The 23812-nt window shown below is 38.9% G+C and overlaps 3 protein-coding genes across 6 annotated transcripts; 1 reads left to right on the top strand and 2 right to left on the bottom strand.

Moving 5' to 3' along the window:
• Window positions 1-2321, bottom strand: her8.2 (hairy-related 8.2). The gene is made up of 4 exons (XM_015015797.1): window positions 2173-2321; window positions 1997-2092; window positions 1820-1898; window positions 1-734 (listed from the first exon to the last, which is right to left on the bottom strand). Exons 1-4 carry the CDS (start codon window positions 2233-2235, stop codon window positions 373-375), a joined length of 600 nt encoding a protein of 199 aa, XP_014871283.1. The 5' UTR covers window positions 2236-2321; the 3' UTR covers window positions 1-372.
• A 1129-nt stretch (window positions 2322-3450) lies between these two features.
• Window positions 3451-8556, bottom strand: LOC106935351 (C-type mannose receptor 2-like). Its single transcript, XM_015015788.1, has 5 exons — window positions 8455-8556; window positions 6837-7220; window positions 5344-5667; window positions 4901-4995; window positions 3451-4675 (listed from the first exon to the last, which is right to left on the bottom strand). The coding sequence occupies exons 1-5, from the start codon at window positions 8489-8491 to the stop codon at window positions 4559-4561; spliced, it is 957 nt and encodes a 318-aa protein (XP_014871274.1). The 5' UTR covers window positions 8492-8556; the 3' UTR covers window positions 3451-4558.
• Window positions 8557-10050: 1494 nt separating this feature from the next.
• cab39 (calcium binding protein 39) lies at window positions 10051-22978 on the top strand. 4 transcript variants are annotated; one of them, XM_015016041.1, is made up of 9 exons: window positions 10051-10258; window positions 13540-13695; window positions 15850-16014; window positions 18026-18144; window positions 18917-19085; window positions 19872-19931; window positions 20354-20419; window positions 20822-20965; window positions 22014-22202. In XM_015016041.1, exons 2-9 carry the CDS (start codon window positions 13582-13584, stop codon window positions 22200-22202), a joined length of 1026 nt encoding a protein of 341 aa, XP_014871527.1. In that variant the 5' UTR covers window positions 10051-10258; window positions 13540-13581. The 4 variants fall into 4 exon arrangements, with proteins under 4 accessions (XP_014871527.1, XP_014871543.1, XP_014871534.1 ...); XM_015016057.1 differs by lacking the exon at window positions 10051-10258 and adding an exon at window positions 11004-11102; XM_015016048.1 differs by lacking the exon at window positions 10051-10258 and adding an exon at window positions 12512-12773.
• Window positions 22979-23812: the final 834 nt, after the last annotated feature.

The raw sequence follows: 23812 nt of genomic DNA, 5'->3' as shown, positions 1-23812 counted from the left end.
TTAAGCTTTTAATGAGTAAGTAAGACTTTATTATCATTAATATTAATGCTTAGGTTAAATAGTAAAGAAATGAGGACAGAAATCTATGCAACACCAAACAAAAGGTCAAAGAAGCAAAATCCTGCCATATATTAAGAAATAAATAGATGTTAATACAATAAATAAAGGAAATATTAATAAGAGCCTTCTATAATGCAGGCTACAAGAAATCCACTTCTTTAGGGAAGTACTGAGAAAAGGTCTGAGTCATCATAGCACACCTAAAAGCACTGGAACAAAACCGCCCCACTTCTTTGTCTTCTGAATATCTATAAGATACATAACAGAGGATGGTCTAACAAAACGGACAACTAAGATCGTCGATCCACCAGTTCACCACGGCCTCCACATCTCCAGCATCCCCAGGTGTGAGCTGTGGAGTCCTGGCCTCTCCTGAAGCTCAGCGACCCGACCGGGTGGATCTTCTTTCTGATGTCGCCTCCCAGCCGGGGCGTCCCTGCGAAGGGGTGAGGGAGGGAAACCTTGGCTGGTCCAAAGTGGCACGTCCTGCCTCTGTGTGGGGCGGCTCAGCTCTCGGTTGGATCTGGGAAGGGACTTGAGAAGGTGGTTGAGGAGCCGGGAGCCGAGGGTCTTGTCCATCCAGTCGCAGGTGAGGAGCATGTTGTGGACCTCATGCATGCACTGGATGTAGCCTGTGCTGTATCTCTGCTGGGCCTCCAGGCCCGACGTTGGGTCTGGATGAGAAAGAGACAGAAAAACAGAAGGAGTTAGTGCTGCAATGAGCATCCAGTGTCGCATTTATATAAAGCCCCAATATGCTTGTCTGAATAAAAAAAAAAAAAAAAATTATAAAAAAAATGTTTTTCATATTATGCACACAACATTAGTACCTTCCTCAATCCCCTGTTGTATCGAATCCTGACCTCTGGTGGAGGATCCATGTACTACACCTCTCAAGTAACATCTCTATTCATTAAATATTTTTATAACTTTACTTTTTGTAGCATTTAGATCTAGACAACAAGACAGTAAAATGTGGAAGATTGCAGAAAATAACAGAAGAAACACAAGAACTGCAGGTGTGTGTTGTTAAAGTTTGGAACCGATTGGGAACAAAGCTCAAGCAATGTACCAATATTCATCAATTTACATCAAGATAAAGAAATATTTGGTCACAATAATGGCTGCTAACAGGGGGTCTGATTGGCTCAATGATGTATATTTGTATGTTACGACTATGATAACTATATATTGCATATGATGATTTATTTTTGTACATTGCTATTGATGTAGAAATGCTCATAAGACAGAAATAGTTAGGAAGCAGTAAATGGCAGCAAACACATAATTTATTAAGAAATGAAATCAAAAGGTGAGAGTGAAAAAGTTTTTCCTCATTCCACTCTTTTTCAAGAATGTTTCTTTTCTCCTCCTGTATTTTACACTATATTTATTCTATTTTATTTGTACCAAATGTAAAAAAACAATAAACTAAGAAAGAACATATATATATATATATATATATATATATATATATATATATATATATATATATATATATATATATATTTATTTATTTTTTCTTGCTTGGGGCTTTAAGCGGCCATAAGTAATGCGCCTATGCTGCCCTCTGCTGCCTAATAGTAGTAGTGTGGCTGTAGCTCAGATTGCTTTCGTTTGGAGATTTTTCTAAGTTATTACAAGCGAACACAGTGGGACATTTTTACAGAAAATATAGTAAAATATAATGTTTTTTTTTTAACAATAAAACAATAAACGTGAAACCACACGTGTCAAAAACAAGCCTAAACTTCCTCACCATTCAGTTTATTATTCTGGATGTTCTGTAAATGTTTCACCGTCATCTCCAGGATGTCTGCCTTTTCCAGTTTGGATTGCTGTGGAGAAGAAAGACGCGCAAAAATAATAAAAAAACAACAACAACTCTGCTTTGCTTTCTTTAAAGAGCAGATGGGAGACACGTGTTTGCGCTCACATCCAGCCTAAAGGCTCCGATCACAGTTTCTTTCAGCTGATCCAGACAGTTGTTTATCCTCTCCCGTCGTTTCCTCTCTATGAGCGGCTTCCTCAGCTGGAACAACAACATTTCATGAAGCCAAGCAGCACACCAATGAGTATAAAAACACGATACTACGTTAAACGGAGCGATACCTTCCTCTCCTCCTTGGCTCTGGGGGGTTTCTCCGCGTTGTGCGCCGCAGAAGATGAAGTCATGTTTAACCCGGTGTGCTTCTGTCCCTTCTGAGTCTCAGCGCGTCTCTAGGGTCCTCGGCGCGCCACGACCCTCTTATTTATAGGCCGCGATTAGCATGTGAATAACCCAACTCTTTGCCTGCAGGATTTTCCCACACACGGGGTCCCCATCAGTCAAGTCTGACAGGTCACTGGCTTCATTCAGTGACCGGCAGAGCCCAAAAAAAAAAAAAAAAAAAAGTCTCACCAGCAACAGATGTCCAGCCTGAAACCAAGCACGACCTTCCCCCCACACAACAGCAGAAAAAAAACCCAGAGTTTCCCTTTTCTCCCTGTGTTGAACAAGAAGGTGCAATTACCTTGTTTCACCCTGGGGAGCCCGGGGCCCATTCTCACAGTGAGAGCAACATTAGACTGCTCTGTCTGAGGAAAGGCCAAAACGAACTTCCTCAAGGCTCACTGCCACACAAGAGAGACAAATCACCTACAAATGGACTGAAATGGTGAGATTTTCTAACAATATAGCCTCAAACTCAGTTTTTTTTTTACTGTGCACATTTTCAATTTAGCCCCTTATTTGATGTTCCTAAATAAAATCCAGTGAAACCAATTTACTTTAAACCTGATGATCTGAGACCATCTGTGTTTAATTTAATCTAAGTCTTAATCATTTTATTTATGTATTTATTTTACACTTTATCAACAATTTACAACAAATTCTCAAAAAAAAGTTATTCCAGTTCAGTCACACATCCCAGTTGTTCCCCTTTCCCAAACAGTGTTAAGTTCATTATTCAAATCAGTTTTGAAAAGTTTTCTAAGTTCAGATGAGACCTAAACTTCATTCATCAAAAAGACTGAACATACCGTTGCCATGGTGAAACCTGACGGTGGCAGCATCAGACTGTGAGGATATCTTCAGTTTGCAGAGTCAGAGTAAATGCTCATAATAGATGTCAAGATGAACATAAAAATACTGGAAGAAATCCTGCTGCAGTCTGGAGATGTTGGTGAAGGGTAACGTCTGAGTAGGACATCTACTCTAACCCTAGATCAAGATTTGCTTATGTGTTAAAATGGCCTAATCAAAGTCCAGACTTAAATATCAGAATTTCTGGCATTCTTGAGAATTGGTAAGAAGCCTTCGTCCAAGCTGATAGACAAACACTTTAATAAAAACTTAAAGTAAGAACTCATGGGAGTGAAAGCAAACGTCTCATACTTTTTAGAGTTTTATTTGTACAAAACATTTGAAACAACATTTTCCTTTACAGTTATGGCAACTTTGTGTTGGTCTATAATTCCACATAAATACACTGATGATAATTGGTGTAGTGTGTCACGATCTCTTTGAAATCCACCTTGATCCACAGTTGGAAGAATAAGGGGTGTCTTCACTTCTTGCTTTGATCATATTCTGAGCTTAAAAACATTTCCGGGTAACATTTGCCGCTAGCAGATGTCAGACCGGCCAGATGTCCTCTCCCCTCGTCTCACTCACCCCCTCACCCCACCTCAAAGCTGGGGTCCCCTGTATCAGAGCCACGCGACTGCCAGGCGAATGCCGGGTCGTGGGAAACCGGGCCGGACAAAAGCGTGCATTCATCTGAACCTAATCAGCATGAAGAAAGTAATAACCTTCAGAGTGTGTGGACAGTCCAGCAGGAAGAGGAGGCTGAGGGTCTGACAGGTGACCAGTTAGGACAGAGTCCTTAGGAAGTGTTGTGGCCACAAATCCATCATCATCCAAACATTTATAGGATCATAATTTAAATGAAAAGCATAATTTTGAGCATATTCTCTGAAATGACCCTCTTATCTTCCATAACAAATGATCAGAGAGTCTTAGGTCAATAACTGCTGACAATTAGCTACCATAGCTGTGGATATGCTACAAAGCTCTCCATTATGATGTCATCAGGTGACTCTGAATCCTGCCAAGCACGAAATAGATGCTTAAAGTAAATTAATGCATGAATGTGGCAAAACTTTCTTCAGCTGAACAGAAACAAAACTAAAGGAGGAGCAACCAAAGTCCAGCACATAGGACAGTTATTACAGCTAGCAACAGCTAATGAGGCCCAAACAGATGTAAAACTCAGACCTGAACTTTCAAAGACACATAAAATCAATTGCAAAGTCAGTCTTTTATCACCCGAAGAACATTAAGATTAAAGGATAAATATTCCAGCAAAATATCATCCATGCATTTATATTTAGTTGCATTGATTTCTGCAACATTTTAGACAAAAAAAAATTGGTATCGGCCAAAATCAGAATCAGGTCAGGAGTTTTAATAGATCTGTGGTCGGCCAGAAATCTGCAATCAGTGCACCTCTAGTTGTTACCCCTTTTTCTTTTTGTCTCCTTTCTTTTCCAAGTGAAACGTCTTCCCATCAGAATGTTTGATCCATTTCAGCTTGACGTCTTCAAAGCCATAGTCCTTCAGTTTGAGGTTCAGCTGGAAGAAATAAGAGGACAGGATTTAAAGTCTCCTCAACCCCAAACGTCCTAAAGAACAGCCATCTGTTCATCTCAAACGTGACATTTATTTTTAAAATAGGATGATACATATCAGCTGCACAGATTATATAAAGTAAAAGACATGAAAGTTTTGTACTGCCTGTAAGCAAATAATTACACAACAAAACATAACCTCTGGAAATCAGAACTTCCCCTTATTTACCTGCTGCAAAACGGCATCCTGCGATTTTTCCAGGTCCAACGAGGAATCTGATTTGGACAACATAATCTTTACCACCCTCATCTTCTTAGGAGGTCCTAAAGGATTAATAAAAAATAATCATGAAGATGTCTATAAAGACATTTACAGGTGAGAGAAAGTTTTGAGTTTTGGCACCAGTGGTTAGATTCTTTTTTTGTAATTAATTAGGTTGGATAATAATTAATTTATCCTAAAATTTTTCTAATTTTGAACAAAGCTGGAGGCCGATGGTAAGTTGAAACTTATTTTATAAAGTAGGCATAAATCTACAGTATGGACCAAAAGGAACAGACCAGGAAACAGGAGGCAAAGTAAGAATCTTTAGAAAAGCTTTGTGAATTACTGGGCATGTCTGACTACAACAGAGTTCATAGCCGGTTGCACACAGCGTATGTTTGACTCACCGTTACAGATGAAAGGATATGTGCTGGAACAGAGTCTTATATTCCACATACTCTTTGTTGTAGTCACACAGGAGCTCTGGACTTTTATTGATTGACTCGTATTGAAGTTACGGAATGAAGTCATCTTCATGCGCTGACCGTCTGACCACCTCCAAGACTCTCTGTACAAGCCAATCCATGCGTAGTCATCCACAAGCACATTGATTTCGTTGTTCTCGGATGTGTTCCTCACACTGGCCAGATCTGTGTAGTTTTCCCTGCAGTAAAGTTGAGCTTTGTCCCAAGACATTGGTGTCGTCACATAGATGTATTTTGGAGCTGAGCCTATATAAAACAAACAAAAGATATTTTATGAAGCTAATAGGACAGGTGCTCATAAATTTACTGAAATACAAATGCAAAAGGTTTAATGCTAAAGTATAAACTAGAAACAAGAGACTAATATGAAATATGTCATATATTAAGACTGCTCTTAAGGCCCATAAGAGACCATCACTTATATATATGTATATATAATATTACAAGTGGCTTCTCCAAATTAAACACAAATCACACTTGATGACCATCTTCAGTATTTAGCAGAGCGACCTTGCGGTCTTATTAGCTGCTGCAAACACTATAATACGCTCTTTAAGTGCAAAAGTCTCCAGTTAATTAATATTTTTTGGGAGGAGGGGGGGTGTTTTTATGCTGCAATCACTTTTTTGAAACCCCACTAAAATTTTCAATAGAGTTCAAGTCAGACAACTGTGGTGATATCTTTCTGAGTTTCTTTAAGCATCAAGTCTTGCTGAACTTTGAGATATACTCGGGGTCAAACTTGAACTTTCTCAAAAACAGGGAAACATTTTTTGCCCAGAATTTCCTGATAATTGAGTGAATCCACCTATCTGCCCACACTCTGCATGTTTCCTGTGCCACAGGAAGCAAAGTAACCCCAGAGTGTCTCTGAGCCACTTCACTGTATTGAGGCGTTTCTGTAGCGTTTCTGTCCATTATTCGCTAAAATTATGCAGGACATGAATATAGAGGGAGGAGAGGAGAAGTCGTGCAGCAGAGATCCCAGGGTTGGAAATCGAACATCAAGGACTAAAATCCTCTATAGGGGGCGCCATCTCCACCTCTACCACATGTGCCTCCCCAGCTTTACTTCATTCTTTCTGCTCCAGGCTGATCCAAAGGGCCCAAAAGATCCAGTTTTGATTCATCATGTCTCAGAGAACAAAATCCATCAACGTATCTGGCTTGTTTATATAACTGTGAACACTTTAGAGTGGACTCTAGCATTTTTAGATCAGTAGTGATGTAATCCCTTCAGGGTGTAACATGATTTTCACTGAAACTTAAGGTTTTAATTTGGATGTAAAAAAGCTCCATGCAACATTAGTGTCATTTAAATATTAATGCTCTTTTGTTTATTCTGTTTATTTCAAACCTAATTTGCAGTAAGAGTTGAAAACAACATTGAAACAGAGCCGCTATTGTTCTCTTACCGCTGTAGCAGACAAACGGTCTATCATAAGTGCACCAGTAGTCAGACCATGCAGCTTGTTGTTGTATATCAGCACACAGAAAATGATCGTCAGCATTGTTTGGTTCCCCTGAGTTCCACTTTCTAAAATCAGCCTGTCCTTTTTCATAAAATCCATCCTTTTCCAGAGACCACTTCCAGTTATTAACGTCACCATACAACCCAATCCAGAATTCATCAGTTTCGTCTTTGAGTATGTCCTTCACCCGGGCCATGTCTTCAATGCTGCTGATGGTGACCAGGTCTGTGTATTTTTCCCTGCAGTACCTCTGGGCTTCAGTCCAGCTCTTTCTTTCATTTACAACATGATACACTTGTGGAAAACATGGAGGGAGGACACACAACCCTGAAACAATAAACACAAGTTTCATCAAATGATAGCACTCAAAATAGACACCCTACTTTGAAGATCAGGCTTTAAACTTTCCTTATAGGCTGCCTTAGGTTATTCTGGGGTGTCACTGTAGTTGTGCTGATATAGGTTTAGGCTGCTGGAGGTCCTCATTTTCTTCTTCTACTACTCTTCAATTTGCTTTACTTGTTATTTCAACTGTAACATTTTGTTTTCTCTCAGAAGCTTCACCTGGTTTAGCTTTTTGAAATTTCTAAATGTTGAAAACATGAAACAGTGGTGAGCAAAAAGGCAAAAAAGAAGAAATTTAGGGGTAAATAACTCTTGACAGATCTAGGAATGAATCTTTCTTTTATTGATAATAGGAAACTCATGAATCTCCTCTTGCTGTCTAGAACTTGCTAGTGCTTTTTTCCATAGCCTTTAGAGCACAATTATGGGAAACAGTTAGTGTTTCTTTTTACTTTCATTTTATTTTATTTTTGTTTAGATTTCCACATTGTTGTCATGCACAGGAAAACGTTCTGGTAAAAATTAGATCTGTATATAGGACATTACTCATGGCGGACCGCAGTCTCGCTTCATGTGCAAATGAGATGTTGGCAGAAACTATAAATTGTACTGAAATATCTTTTGTAGTAGTTCTGTGGAAAATGATGTGAATTTGCATTTCTTTGCACATTTGACAGCACGAACTGATCCACATCCTATTATTCACAAGAATTTTGCAAGTAGTATTTTGTTCTACTTAAATCAAGAAGTAAAAAGCTTCCTGTGATAAAAGTGTAGTGTAGGCATTGAGATGCGATGTCCTGCAACTTCTAGATGTAGCTCTTCTTGAGCACATCTGAGTCGCATAATCAGACTGCAGATTACTTTGGAGAACTTGGCTGCATATTTCAGCCATTTGATTCAGGTGTGCTGGACCAGGGACACGTCTAAAAGTAACAGGACACCGGCCCTCGAGGCTTGAACTTAAAGATCCCTGCTAATTACTCAGAATGCAAAAATAATGAACTCCACACAGATAAAAATGATTTTCTGCACATCACCTTATAAAGTGAGAATTTTTAATCAGTTGTGTCTAATAGTGTGTTATCCAGCTGTGTATTTAAAAAGAAAGCAGCAAAACATTTTACATATTACCACGTCACAGGAAGATATTGCAAATTTAATGTTTATCTAAGAATAAAAATTCAAACAAAATCCACAAAGCTGTTACACTTACCGAGGAGAAGTGTGTATCTAATAGCGTTTCCATCCATAATGCATACAGAAGTTAACTGTGAGGACCTGAGAGTAAAATGAAGAATGGAGAAAACACTCAAAACCTAACAATAAAAGTTTATGTTTTTTCACCTTTGAAAAAAAAGTGGAACAATTATTGTTCCATAACTGTAAGAGAACTCTTGTTGTTTTATATGTAGAATGTTTTACATATAAAACAACAAGATGTTTCTCAAAAAGCATAAATAGTAAAACATGACAAAAAGCAGAATATTTTATGCAGATCATTAAAAATACATTAATATTAAAAGAGTATGAAAAGCATGTCAACTTTAATTCTGGCATGTTTGCACCTTTTAAATCTGTCAAAAATTACTTTATAGAAACTTGACAGTTACAGCAATTTAAACTAAATGATGCCTTACCTGTTCCTCACTGGAATTTTTCCCACGTACACAGCAGCTCGAGTCAAATGTTGGAGTGAATATGAAAGAATGTGCAGCGAAAAGAGCTTTCTATCTCTGCTTGTAGAGGTATGTATTTATGACACTATTATGCAAAGGTTGGATTAAGACTGCACCATATGCAGAAATCACAGAATTTGCATTACTCAGTTTGAAGTACACACATCTAGTTCTGTAAAAAGATTAGCTAATCAAATCTTTTGTTTGAGAATTCCACAAAGCTCATTTACAAGTTTTTATGGTTTTCAATTTTTTTTTTCTCCACAGAATAACAGTCTGAAAACTGTGGTGTACATTTTGTAATATCCCTAAAAAATCAAGTGCAGACAACTGCCATTGGGAGCCATGTAGTAAGTAAATGGAGTCCTCTTAAGCATAATTTAATTTCAGTATAAATGCAAATGGTAGTGAACAATGAGCATCATGGTGACTTAGCGACACTCCGGGGATAAGGTTATAGAGAATTAAAGCAGCTGTAGGTGATAAAACATTGTCCCAACCTTTAAGAATGTCACCAAACTCTATTTAAAGGGGTGGAATTATGTAAAATCAATTTTTTGAGCTTTACATCATTTAATTATGTTATTCCCTTATCAAAACCCGTTGCTTTGATTCTTTAAAAAAATTATTTAATCTTCCATAGCAACCATTTNGAGTNAATCCAGACACTAAATCAAAGAAGAAGAAAAAGCCTCTGGATAAGCAAATCTTATTGGAAAAAAAATACTACTTTGAATGTAGTGGAAGCACCATAGAAATTTGTGGCAACCAGTCTTCATCAATCATTGAAATATTCCAAAAATACATTGAAATATGTGGTTGTAACATAACAAAAGGTAAAAAAGTTCAGGGAGTTTGAAAGTTTGATACAATGTTGAGTTGTCTGGCAGTAATACATCTGCAGTTTAATAACCCTTGTATAATTAGATGAAATAATTCACAAATATCCACATTAGTTATTTACTTGAACAGGATATGCAGAACTAAATTGTCTTTCCTCTTAAAAACGAAACACGTTTCTAGTAACGCTTTAGTAAAGGGATAATGGCGCCCTCGTGTGGTCATGTACTATTATTGCAGAAACAAACCTGCGTTGTTGCTGTGCCACCGAACGGCCAGAGGTGGCGGTAAGACGTCACAGCAGCCACGACTGCTGCGCCGCCAGCGTTACCAATCGGGCTCAGAGAAAGAACCAGGAGGTAACAGGGGCCGCACAATTATCAACAGTAAAATAAGGGGAGTCGACGAACAAAACAAAACCCTTTTCTTCCACGGATTATCTGAATTGCCTTTTGCAGTCCTAACAGTTGGAGGAAACACGTCGACAACGTCATATACAAGGTATTTTGTTGTGTATTTACATTTGGTTATGAAGTAATAACAAGGAAATAAACAGTGAGCAAAGCGAGGCTGCGTGAAGCTGGCCTGCTTCTAAAGACAGGCATGGGTTTCAGCGAGGAGCCGCTGGCAGGCCTGGTTAGCATTAGGCTAAGTTAGCTTTCTAACCTAATATGCTCTGCGCATTAAATTAAGCTTTCCAGGCTTTACCCAGACGCATTTTAACACGGGTCACCCCAACTTCTGTCATAAAAGATTTGTGAGCTTCGAGCAATCCTGGTCGAGTTAAGACGCTTTCGGACGCTACCCAGCTGCAGCAGTAGCTCTGTTTGTTGGACAGTGATTGAAAGGTTATAGGCCACGTTAGCTTCTGAGCAAAGTTCAGCTCAACAGTGGAGACGACACAAGCGACCCTTGTTTTAACCGTGTTGTTAACGTGCACGGCACTGAATCGACTCAGGTGCGTTTTTGTTAGCGCTGCACACCATCACAAAGCAGGCATGGAGATCACGGATGGGCGGTGCTCACTGTCAGCTACCGAGGCCCTGTCTCCTCTCTCTTTCTCTCTCTCTCTTTTTTTTTTTACCAGTCTTTTCAGCTAGTAGCTGCAGTTTTAACAGAGAAAGGCGTCGCTGCACATTTATAAATAAGCTGATGAGGTTAACGAGCGCCAGCTATGAGTAATTGATCTGTGTGTCAGGTGGTGTGTGGAGAACCTGTTCCTGCCCGGACTGAAGGGTGTGTGCGCCACGGTGGAAGGTTTACGGGATTTCTCACAGCTTTATTTGCTTTCAGGAAGATGTAGACACTTCAGTCAACACCGCGGCTTGTTTCTGCAAGGAATGGAGTCAGTTTGGGCTGAGTTAATGTGAAACATGCTGCAGGTTGAGTTGCTTATGACTGTGCCACGCTGATATGTTTGCGTTCTTCCGGTGGAGCATCAAATTTTGAATCCTTATTTCAGCAGTATGCACTTTTTACAATAGGTTTTTATTTGTTTTCTTTTAAAATTATGTGTAGCTTTAACCCTATCATTGATGAAGCCAATTTAAAACCAGGAAGCACCCTCCTGTAAGCTGGTAATGTTTGTTTTAGATTTATCAGTGTTCATTTTTCATTATCTAATCCAACCTACGTCTTCCAAAGAACAAGAGGATTCTTTATGGTTCTGGCCAAGAGCAAAACTATTACAAAACTATACTCTTCTATACACAAATGTTGTTTGCATATGTTTTCCAAGTCCACCTAATCTAAATTTGATCCATGCATATTCTTATTTGTGCAGATAAAATAGTTAAGTCAAAGTTATTGAAAACAACTCTTGTAAAGTTCAAGTGTAGACACCACAAAAAGAAAATGCTTATAGTAGATTAAAATTTTATGAGAATCATTTAGAGAATAATCACAAGCTCAGTGTTAATTTCTCTGACTATGTCAGCCACTTTAAATGTTAATTGGTGCAAAATGTTTTTCTTTTGAGTCATATTTTTGCTTTTTTGTCAAAATAAAATCACATGGACCTCCTGAAGAGTCTCACCAAATTATCAGTTGCAGCCTTAGCTGTGGGCAGAATTGGTAGTAACTAGTTACATTTACTCAGTTACATTCACCTGAGTAACTTTTTTTTAAAAGTATTTTAGGAGTATTTTCACTACGCTGTACTTTTTACTTTTACTTGAGTAATTTTATTATGAATTATCTCTGCTCTTACTTGAGTAAAATTTCTTAATTCTCTACCCACTGAATGAATATCAAACATATTTTAACCAAACATTCAGCAGACCCAAACGGCTGGGGTTTTAGTTAAAATTTCATACCTTTTTTTTTTTTTTATCGAAAGAAACTGATTTATTAAACAATGATTTTGCCTGATGTTATTTTTTTGTTACTTATGTGAATTATTGCCATTTTTGTCCTTAAAATACCAACATTTTCACATCACTTTATGATTTGGTCCATTTGATGGTGTAAATATGAAATGATTGATCATTTGATCGATCATTGATATTGACTTTCTGAAGCTGTTATGATGAGAAGCTCTTCTGACGGATCCAAGGATTCTTAGTTTGCTACAGCACACAGTTTGGATCAGGACTTGTGGAGGGTAAGCGGCGACCTGCAGGTCTTGAACCTACCATATGTGTTGCCTCCTCATTTGCGTCACTGTTACTGAAGTGGGGCAGGAAGGCGTAGAGAGGCTGGGCCGCAGCCTGACCACTACATTAACGAGCTTTAGCCCCGTGGAAAAGACGGATTTGGCCGCCTGCTGACGACGAGGTGTGTCTGGGTCAGCAGAGATGTTAGCATGTCAAAGTGCACGGGTCATTAGTGAGACACGGTTTTATATTGCAGCTTAGTCACACATGACACATGCATATTTATAAATACATCTCCCACTTAGCTGCTACTCAGACATTATATTCCTGGAGCTAGCTTTGCTTTCTAAATGTGGACTCTGTCCAGACAGAGGAGAAAGTGGCGACCGCTCCAGATTTAGAGGAAGACTGCAGAACAAACGGTTGGTCTCCAACACATCATTTTATATCTGGCGAGTTATTTTTGCAATTTACTGTCTATTAAAAAAGTGGCCCTCATGATAATTTCACTTCCTGCTACGGCGGGCGTGAAATTACCGTAATAACCCGCTACTGGCTGGAAAGCGCAGCGTCTCCCCTTTCCGAAACCGTTGAAACTTTTCACATAGCGCAAAGTTTGGCAGAATTACGGTACCGCACATTTGGCTGGATCGTTTAGGACTTAAAGGTCTAATAAATGTGTTCATCTTGTTTTCATTAAGCACTGTTTTTGTGATCTGAAATATACATTTCACTGTAAAGTCCTGACGAGTTGGTTGGATGGGTCGGGCTTGTGCGTGTGATTCTGTTGGATCAGCCATTCCTTCATCTGATCCAGAACTACAAAGTTTTCCGTTATGGAAAAATCTTATAGGCGTGTTTTATTAATAAAAGCTTGACGGCTTAGATTTCTGAGTGAGAGGTCAGGCCCATACAAAGGTCTGAGATGATGTCATGGCTGATTATTCATCTTTTAACCAGGTGATTCACCAGGTTTAATCTCTACATGTGAAAGATTTAAAGGTCACATTTAGAAGTGATGTGTACAGGAAGTGAAATGATACACCTCTCCCTCCATTTGTCCTTGAATCATTGATTGAATTAGGTGTTGATTTAAATCATAAATCGGATATTAATGGTGTTTTTCAACAGGTTAAATACAGTATCTGGACACAAGGTTCCTATAATTTTGTACATTTCCTTCCTCAGGTGGACAGTCCGCTGCCTGGTCACTCGTGGTAACTCTCCGCCATGCCTTTTCCCTTTGGCAAGTCCCACAAGTCACCTGCGGACATCGTCAAGAACCTTAAGGACGGCATGACCGTGCTGGAGAAGCACGACATCTCCGATAAAAAGGCAGAGAAGGTAAAGGAGATCCCTCCAGTCCGACCTGTTTCCAACACAACCTGAATGTTGTGCTCGTGCATCAAAGTTTGGGGCGTCACAATCAGCTTTCATCCCTGATACCCATCCAAATTGTCTACATTTAGACATCTGTTGTTAATGCAAAGTCTGAACCTAATTTCTCATTAAAGTTAATGATTTTTATATGATTAAGTCATATAAAAACATGTTGTTCTTTATCAGATTTGAATGTCATTATCTCTGATCAAATCACAGTAACAATAGACACAAATCTTTAAATATATTTTTCTGTTTATGGCAGTAGTAGATCACTTTATTCTACTCACTTATTCTATCAATTATTTTGATTAATTGGAATAAAAATTGGCACATTTTGAAGATTTTCTATGAACTACTTAAACCTTTTCTTACATTAGAAATGCATAAAAAATGCAAATATAAAAAAAAAGATGAACATTTTATTACCTAAAATGCATTAACAGCATTCCTTTGTGTACACTTGATCACCTGCAGCAAAACAATCAACATGTGAAAAGTTTTCCTTCTTGACTGGGTTGAACATTTTTACAGACAAATAAGATTTTCCATCTTAAATGCAAAATTTGTGTATTTCTTATATAGTTTTGACTCATTTACTGCTCTGACTTTGTTGTTCTTTCCGCTAACAGCTGAGTCTACATACCCGAGTTAATGATTAATTGATTGCTAAATTAGTTGAAGATTAATCCGATTAATTGTCTCAGCCCTAATTAGCACAACACATGTATTAATACGAACCGTCACAGTGCAGATAGGAATTAATTTCACGCATATTTGTAACGCTAGAGGGAAACGTCTGAATCCGTTCACAACAGCAGCTGTGTAAATATGCTCAGTGTGAAGCCGGGCGTGCGGCTTTGGAGGCGCGAACGACACGCAGGACCAGCTTGTTTTTAATCAGCAGTTTGTAAAACAATCAGAAAGCCATTGCGTCAAATCGCTTGTTGCTTAGCAGCTTCTGATAATTAACAAGATTGTGTTTCACCTTTGATTTAATAACTCCAGTGGACACTAAATAAATCACCCAGTGATGTTTCACCTCATGTAAATGCTGAACATTTTACTATTATTTACAGAGAACCTATTAAAATATTTATCGCCTTATAAACATGCATGAAGTTGGTGCAGAGCTACCTGAAGCTAACATTCCTGGCCTGCTTTCTGTTCTTTACTCGTTCAGCTTATAGACGCTCTTGCCTGTAAGTAGATTGGTAGGTGACTTAGTGTTTAGTGGCACGTCGACATCTGGCAGGGAAGGAAGCTGGAACTGAACTCGCAACTTTCAGACTGCCAGATCTCTGCTCCTTCCCTGCTGCTTCAGTCGCCATCAGTTATTTGATTTATGACTGTAGGTCTCGTGTTTGGTTGAAATTGGATCAGATTTATTGCAACATGTTAGAACTTCCTTGTGGTATTAATGGTTTATATCTCACTTCTTAAAAAATTTGATTATTTTTTTATGTGAAAAAGTGAAACCTAGCATCTGGTTTCCTTTTTGCTGTTGTTCTGAGTCGTGACCTCAAAACTGAGGTACGAACCAAACCGCAACCATTACTTCCAGGTCCTCATGTTGCTTCACAGTCTGAGTTCAAAATGGGTTGAATTCAAGTTTTTATCCTAAAACTCTACACATTACAGTACTTTACATGTTTTCACAGCCTTTAACAATCTGATGAAGTGCCGTTAGCAGCAATCGCTGCCTCAAAGCTTCTTGAATATGATGGCGTCATGTTGGCACGCTGATCTTCAGCCGATTTCTTCTACATCTCCATCAGTTTAAATGGAAAACATCCTTTTTCAGACCTCTGACCAGAGGATTCACGTCGGGACTCTTTCCTGGGCCGCTGAAAGACATTTATAATTTGTCCTAAAGACACTTTTTGACTCCTCTCTGCTGAACCCCCAGTTTAGATACGAAATCACCATCAATAATCGAAGAGAAATGGAGTTTGTTATGCTTCACAGACGTTACCACTGCCGGCACTGCTGATAATTAAAAACATTTTTATGGTTTGTAGATCCTAACCTGGCAAAATGTTCTAGTCCAGAGCAGCAATGCGTCCAGTTTCCTGCTAAGTGGAGCGGCTTCATGAGCGGATGTTTGCGATGTTTCAGGCTGCAGAGGAGGTGTCGAAGAGCCTGGTGGCGATGAAGGAGATCCTGTATGGGACAAACGAGAAGGAGCCGCAGACAGAAGCGGTGGCACAGCTGGCCCAGGAGCTCTACAACAGCGGCCTGCTCAGCACCCTGATCGCCGACCTGCAGCTCATCGACTTCGAGGTGAGAGCTTAGTTTTGTGTAGGTCTGCCACAATAAAATTCAATTAATCACATGATAAATTAAATCATTTCAATTATTTCTATTAGCATAACTTAATGTTTTTCTCTTCCTACCAAAAACTGGATGACAAAAGTCTTCAGTCTGGTGCCTTCGTCTCAACTAGACCTTTTTTTTTTTTGAAGAACTATTTTATTTACAGATACTTCAAAATTAATTTTATTTATTTATTTTGGATATTTAAAATATCTTCCAGTTCCATTGTTAAATGTTTATTAGAATTTAAAGTTCATTGATCTTGCTTAATTATGCCATTTCTGTTACATTACTTGAAAAGGGGCTCAAAATAACAATATTATCGTTTATCGCAATAACTTCTGGGACAATTAATCGTCCAGCCACATTTGTTGTCCTGACAGGCCGATCTGAGTGAGAGGGAAGGAACGGGAAAATGTTAAATGTTTTGGATGATTCTTCATTATTTAAAGGAGAACATTGTTTAACATCAACTTTTTTTAAGTTTACATCTTGTTATAATGTTATTCCCGATCATAGCCATGTTGTGGCTATGATTGGGAATAATTTTTGTGAGAAATCTTTGCATCTCTCATGGCGCAAACGGCATGATGAGTAGCATTGTTGTGACGCTAAAGGCGGCGCGTCGGAAAGAGCAGGAGCTTCTTAAAGAGACAGAAGCCCAATTTCAGCACTCCAAATTATGAATAACTCCAAAGTTACTTTTGATATATACAACATTTTTGTAACAACTTAAGGCAGTATAGTTACTTTATTGTGCTATGAAATGGCACTGTGTGCCTGGAAAACACACAATACTGATTCTTTAACACACGCAGGATACTGCATGAGTAGAGATATGATTTCCTACACTGCAGAAGAGAAATATGGTTATTCATGACCGATGTGCCGGTGTTGATACGTGCTTTGGAAAATGTCAGGCAGCTGCTTCAGGCTGCTCTGACTCACCTTATCTATGAGTCATTGTGCTGAAAGAACGCTCATTTCCTCTTTTGCACTGGCACATCCTCCTTACTTCAGACAAAGAGCTGATCAAGGATTACAAATTATGCAAGACAGAAGCAGGACAGGGATTTAAAAGTTTTCATGTTTCTTTGTGAACCCACATCTTTCCTGTGGTCGCATGATGGACATTTTCGAATCAAAAAGCTGGGGATCCTGCAGAAACATTTTTGCTCTGCAGATAAGAGAAATGAATTGACGTAATGACCAAATAAGATGAGTGGCGTATGAGTCACATTAACGTCATTATTATATTGTCAAGTATTGGCTCCAAAATTAAAACAGTTGTATTGATAAACACCTACATGAGGTGGAATATCGTGGTGGCAGCATCAAGCTTTTGCTTTCCTGGTTCTGTCAGTTATTGACTGAATACAGCGCACACCACGCTTTCACTTTAAGCTTTTTAGTTCTAAAAATCTCTTAAAGCCATTTATCGATTTGTTACATAAAACCCACCTCTAAAAATAGGCTGGTGTGATTAAGACATCATGAATTTCAAAGGTCAAAGGGTACAAATACTTCAACAGGGAACCGTAAATAAAGAGAAGTTGTTCTGACAAAACTGGCACATCGGCTAAAATGTCTAAATAAGCATTTCTTCTGGATGCAAATGGTTCTAGTTGTTGCTGCACAGAAACAAAAAAAAAAGGGTTTGAGGAACTAAGAAAAAGGTCTGAATGAAATGGTTGTTTTTGTTTTGTGTCCATTAGCTCTTCCTCTCTGGCTGCTTTAGTTTCCTGTGCTGAATGACAATAACTTACATTATGATTTGCATCAGAAACGGCATAAAAATGACACAACAGTGCTACACTTACCGTTACTGACATTCTCAAATAGTCAGACTAATATTGTTGAATCTATTAATGATTATAAGACTCCTAATAGCATCAAAAATACAACTTGAAGCTCGAGTTTCATCATGATTTGTCTCAAGCATCTGTGGTTGATATTTTTATGTTTCTGTCGCTAACAGGGTAAAAAGGATGTAGCCCAGATCTTCAACAACATCCTGAGGCGCCAGATTGGCACTCGAACACCTACAGTAGAGTACCTGTGTACCCAGCAAAACATCCTTTTCATGCTGCTGAAGGGGTAAGAGTCCAGGCTGATGTTTTTTTAAAACTTTTATTTTATTTCTTGTTTAGTATAATTTAAAATTTGTTCCAAATGATTAAAGTTGTTCAGCCTTTTTGATGTTTCCTGAGGTTTTGCTCTCTCTCACTCTTTTGCAGCCTGAATGAACTGCAGACATGTTTTGATGTGCTGTAAAATACTTTCCTCTCTGGAATCTCTTCTTCCTCAAACTTCGTTTTTAACACCTCATGATAAAGATTGTAGCTAATCAGATAATTGCATCCATAAAGTTAAACCAGGAGTCTGACAAAGTGACTCTGGACTTTCCACAAGAGCTTAAAATTTGATAAAGAGCCAACTAATGTTTTTAAGTATAGATAATAGATATAAAACAAATGCATGCTAGTTTATTTCAAGGAACAATTGCATTGAATTTCCACAGCAAAATGACACTAAAATTACTTTTAAAATATTTTTTCTTGTCTTTATTTTGGCAAATATGTGCTTTTATTTATTGACATATCTTCCGCAAATGTCAACATCCCATAAAAGAAAATGTATCCATATTTTCTTTATTTTAAAATAATAAAAAACAATTCTTTTAAAAATAATAAGCACTTTTCCTATAGTAGATATTTATCAGAAATTGTAAATTGCCTTTGTTCTGAGCATTTCATTCTAAATTTGTGGCTCTAAACGGCTTCTTAGCTTGACGGAGGGTAAAAACGTCTCTTCGCATTGTGAGGGCTGCAGACCCCTGTGCTAAACGGTAAATCACTGCTTCCTGCAGGTACGAGTCTCCGGACATCGCCCTGAACTGCGGCATCATGCTGAGGGAATGCATCAGACACGAGCCGCTGGCCAAGATCACGCTGTGGTCGGAGCAGTTCTACGACTTCTTCAGATACGTGGAGATGTCCACGTTCGACATCGCCTCCGATGCATTTGCCACTTTCAAAGTAAGTCAAGCAGCTGATGGTGAATCGAGCAGCACTGGCTCTGGTGTAAGAACACTGTAAAACGACTAAAATATTATTTTCAAATGACTTTAAGTGATGAGCAGAAATGAAGTTGAGTGCATCATTAGCCCATCTTCCTTCTAATAGTCCTATAGTTGTGTCTAGGTTATTTTATGAAAATGGAGGTTATTAATGTCACTATTATAAATGCCTTTGCTGCAGGATGTTTTACCTGTTTTGTTAAAGCAGATGATAATTTTATAATGAGGCGTTTATAATGGGTTTTCTGTTGGAGCGGCTCAGATTTAGATGCATTTTGTCCATTTATAATGGACAAAGTGCATCAAATCTGTGGCAGCTTCACCTCTTTCCAAAATATCTTACGCTGCATTAAAGATTAAGAGTCAGCCTTACTGCAATCTAGGTCTGGAGTGATTAATTGTGATGAATCAGTTATTGGAATAATTGTTAGCTGATTTAGTAATCAATTAATCTTTAACTGGAGGATTCAGATGAAAAAAAAGAGATGATTTTCTGAAAGAACAACATATTCAGAGCAGTAATTAAGACAAAACTGTACAAAAATATGAACATTTTGCATTTAAGATTTTAAAAGCAAAACTTGTGAATAGTTTTAGCTTCACCCTGTTAAATTCTGTGAAAAAATATTAATTACCTTTTGCTATCCAATTATTAAAGCTGAGCTTTTCACATGTTGATGTTGGCAGGATTTCTTTAGCTGTAGCTCCATCCTTTGCTACAAACAGTATATGTTTCTGTTTCCAGGACCTCCTCACAAGACACAAGCTACTGAGTGCTGAGTTTCTGGAGCAGCATTATGACAGAGTGAGTTCACACACAACTCTCTAAGCAGAGAGGGAAGTTTTAAGGGTTTAAAATATGAAAACACTTTGCAAAACCAGTTGCAATTGATTTAAGCGTTAGTCATAATAGATTTCTAGAAGAAATCTGCAGCTGCTTGTTGAACTTTGTAGGTTCACTTTTCCACTGAAACCCAGAACTTTAAGAGCAGCAGATGAACACTTTGTCTGGATGATCAGCTTGTCACCAACTTCCTCCTTAACAAGTCCAAAGCAGCCATTTGGGACACCGTTTGCAGCATGAGAACACAAAGTAACTGTCAGATTGTGTGGGAGATTTTTTTTGTGTGTGTGTCGATATCAGACGGAGCAAACGCTGTGAAAGTCTGTGCTTGATCTCCTTCTTGTCTCTAACCACAGCCATGTTTCTCTCTCCGCCTCCTCCAGTTTTTCAGTGAATACGAAAAGTTACTACACTCAGAAAACTATGTGACTAAACGGCAGTCCCTCAAGGTAAGAACCCCGGGTTGCACGTATAAAAAGATCTCAGACTGAGGCAACTCTATTTAGAGAGTGATTTAAGGAAGAGCGTTGGGTTTCTTCGAATGCATCCATCACCTCATGTCTGCCATCTAGTGGTTGGACAAAAAACAATACTCACTATTTTAACCGAAGCAATTTCCTTTGAGGTTTATTTGACTTAATATCTGAATACTATGACTATAAATGAATCATAGTCAATACTAAACATATAACCTTACATTCAGTTCACAATACAGATTTATATTGATCATTATTGACCACAAAGAGAGGACCTTCAGTTGTAAAATCTGAATAATTACTCTAGTTTGGCTTAACGAACAGAATTTCACCATTTTTAATTTGTCTTCACTTTGTCTCTCTAAAATTGTCTAGTTGCTCGGGGAGTTGCTTCTCGACAGGCACAATTTCACCATAATGACGAAATACATCAGCAAGCCGGAGAATCTCAAGCTAATGATGAATCTGCTGCGGGACAAGAGCCGCAACATCCAGTTTGAGGCTTTCCATGTGTTTAAGGTAAAGATGAGCGATACTTGGTCAGGGACAGAAGACGGATTAGAGATTTTATATCGTAGGGAATGTTTGTGAGCGTGTAGTGTTTGTGAAATGTCCCTCAATTTATGGACCTGGAAAATCTCAGGTTTTTCTGCTCTGCAGTGTATTTAACTTTTCTTCAGTTGCGTCTCAATGCTTCATCGTTTTACTGTGGGCATTTCTGGGATAACTGATAACTGTGACAAAGGGCTGCAGCTGTTTAATCACTTTTTTTGCATGAAGGCAGTTAATATGCTTGGATACAAAACTCTGTGAACAACCAGCTTCTTCAGGAATGACCTTTTGGAGGTTTACCCTCCTTGTGAACGCTGTGGATGACGGCAGCGGTCCTCTAGTGGTTGTGTAGCGGCTGACCCAGAGTCAGAAACCGTTTAAAGGCTCAGGAATCCTTTGCATGAGTTTCGATTTACTTAGCTGATTAGGGTTTGACATCATGAGTTTCCAAAAATGACCTTTTTCACAGTATTCAAATTGAGTTTTCACTATTTATAAACCTTAAGCCATCAAAACTATAAAAAAAAAAACAGAAGCTTGTGATATATTTATGTGATGATTTAATATAATATGAGTTTCTCTTTCTGAGATGACTGGCAAGAAATGTCTCACTTTTATGCAATATTTACTTTTTTTCAGCTGTATCTTTAATAAGGCTGGGCAATACAGAGATTTAATCTAATTTTCTGTTCATAAAGATTTCTTTTTTTTCATAATTGCACTAGTTGGGTTCAGTGATACCATTTTGTTTTTCCATCACATTTTACAGCTTATATTTAGTTAGACTTTTAATTCAGCTTAACTCCCAGATTACTAAAAAATAAGGACGTTTTTGAAAATATTTTCCAGCAGTTGTCATTTTTTTTAAAGAAAGGAAATAAGTCTTAGATGTTAGTTTAAAGGTATATTGCTCAGCATTAGCCTGTAATATACAATATATAACGATTAACTTACATTCTCACATTAAAAACACGGGTGTATCGACTCTCGTCTGTTTGTCCTCGTCCACCTCCAGGTGTTTGTGGCCAACCCCAACAAGACGCAGCCCATCCTGGACATCCTGCTGAAGAACCAGGCCAAACTCATCGAGTTTCTCAGCAAGTTCCAGAACGATAGAACGGAGGACGAACAGTTCAACGACGAAAAGACTTACTTAATCAAACAGATCAGGGACCTGAAGAGGCCCGCCCCGCAGGAGGCCTGAGGGGGCGAGCGGCGGGGCGAGGACGGAGCCGCCAGGAGCTGGTCTGGAAAACATCCAGACGGCGTCTGCTTAACGGAGCCATCGGCAGCAGCTGCTCTGGTTTCTGAACAAAAACTGAGGAACAAAAACAAAACCAACCCACGTCAGCTCACCAGGAAGTCGCCAGCTCTTCTGCCCCTCAGAACATTTAAGATTTTTTTGTTTTTATCCTGTCTTTCAAAAGATGTCAGAAAATACTAGTAGATGCTGCTGCTGCTGATTTATTATGTTGCCACAACAGTTCATCACACATAAAGAACAAATCCACACATTCAAACTAAGGCGGGCTTTCTGAGAGGTGCGACAATAATCAAACAGATACGCACACAAGCAAATAATAATAATAATAATAATAATAATAATACATGCGGCCACAAGCCGCCACTGAAGACATTGGGATAAACGGTACGAACAAGAGCTTCAGAACTATTGTTGCATGCCTTGAAATACGACAGATCCGTGACTGGCGCTGGTGCTGCAGCCTCTGGCCGCCGCATTCAGATTCCTGCGCATCCCAGCGGCCGCTTTGGTTTGCATCTTGGCCTTCATCTAACAGAGCAACCAGATGCCATCAGAACCATTTATTACCTCCTGTGCGCTTTATGACACAGCGCTTGAAGCACAGCTGAGGAGGGAGGGTTGTAGGGTATAAAGTAGTTAAAGCCCGTGATTTGGGTCATTTTTATTTTTTAATTATCTGGGACAGGGTGATCGTGTACATATGCCTTTTTTTGCTTTGTAGATTTTTGTTTAACCTTGACATAAATATATATTATATATATATATCTCACCTTAAACAAACTGTTTTTGGTTGTTATCAAGTTACTTTCTGGAGCTTAAGAAAAGTGACATTGTTTCCGCATTTCATTTTACTGGTGAAATGATTGCTGGTTGGGTTGCTTTGTACATAACTTAAAGGGCCAGCTCACATTTAGCTAACCTATAGGATCTTTAACAATTTGTACAGCAGAGGAATGTCATAGTAACAGCTCTGGGTCTGTTCATTTACATTTTGAGGACCTCTGCAGAAAATGTGCAGGGGTGCAGTGCAGATGGGGAGTGGAGGGAAGAGCAGAGCATTAACAGCAACATTAAAGCGTGTGTGTTTGCACTTTGCGAGGTGCTGGGTGATTCGTTTCTCCGCCTCACCGGGGCGGTTTTTCTTCTGCTCCTCGTTTTCTTACCGCTTCAGTTTGTAACATCAGAGTGCCATGTTAGCCCCCCCACCCACAGTTTGTGAGCTTCAAGTGGGACCGGATTATAACGCTCTCACCGTCACCCTACTCTTTGTGTTTTGAGCCTTTTTATAATTCCAGTACAATGGTGAGCGTAAAGCATTGTGGGTAGCAGAGTGCTTTTGGGTTTGCTGAAGCTGAGAACAACTGATTTAAACCACACGTATTGTCTTCGTTTGCAGTGAGTGACGTTCTAAAAAGCATCTCGGAGCAGAAAACACTACAGTAAGAGCCTGGTGTCCCCTTCGTTCACTCTGAACATGCATGTTGCTTCACTGGTTCTGCATGATGCTGCACTAAAGATTGTACTGGAATTGCCCCCCCCCCCCCCCCCCC

This window comes from Poecilia latipinna, unplaced genomic scaffold (assembly GCF_001443285.1).
Source record: "Poecilia latipinna isolate Pla-1442-1.1 unplaced genomic scaffold, P_latipinna-1.0 Scaffold72, whole genome shotgun sequence".
Classification (NCBI taxonomy): domain Eukaryota; kingdom Metazoa; phylum Chordata; class Actinopteri; order Cyprinodontiformes; family Poeciliidae; genus Poecilia; species Poecilia latipinna.
Note: the sequence above shows the minus strand (reverse complement) of the source record. Positions and strands in the feature narration are given on the sequence as shown.

Excerpts from the sequence above, each read along its gene's own strand:
- her8.2 (XM_015015797.1), bottom strand. The coding sequence starts at position 2,235 with ATGACTTCATCTTCTGCGGCGCACAACGCGGAGAAACCCCCCAGAGCC. Across the intron at positions 2,093-2,172 it reads GAGCCAAGGAGGAGAGGAAG|CTGAGGAAGCCGCTCATAGA; the intron begins GTATCGCTCCGT and ends TTGTTGTTCCAG. Across the intron at positions 1,899-1,996 it reads TCGGAGCCTTTAGGCTGGAT|CAATCCAAACTGGAAAAGGC; the intron begins GTGAGCGCAAAC and ends TCTTCTCCACAG.
- LOC106935351 (XM_015015788.1), bottom strand. The coding sequence starts at position 8,491 with ATGGATGGAAACGCTATTAGATACACACTTCTCCTCG. Across the intron at positions 7,221-8,454 it reads TAGATACACACTTCTCCTCG|GGTTGTGTGTCCTCCCTCCA; the intron begins GTAAGTGTAACA and ends TTATTGTTTCAG. Across the intron at positions 4,676-4,900 it reads AGGATGCCGTTTTGCAGCAG|CTGAACCTCAAACTGAAGGA; the intron begins GTAAATAAGGGG and ends TATTTCTTCCAG.
- cab39 (XM_015016064.1), top strand. The coding sequence starts at position 13,582 with ATGCCTTTTCCCTTTGGCAAGTCCCACAAGTCACCTGCGGACATCGTC. Across the intron at positions 16,015-18,025 it reads TGCAGCTCATCGACTTCGAG|GGTAAAAAGGATGTAGCCCA; the intron begins GTGAGAGCTTAG and ends TGTCGCTAACAG. Across the intron at positions 18,145-18,916 it reads CTTTTCATGCTGCTGAAGGG|GTACGAGTCTCCGGACATCG; the intron begins GTAAGAGTCCAG and ends TGCTTCCTGCAG.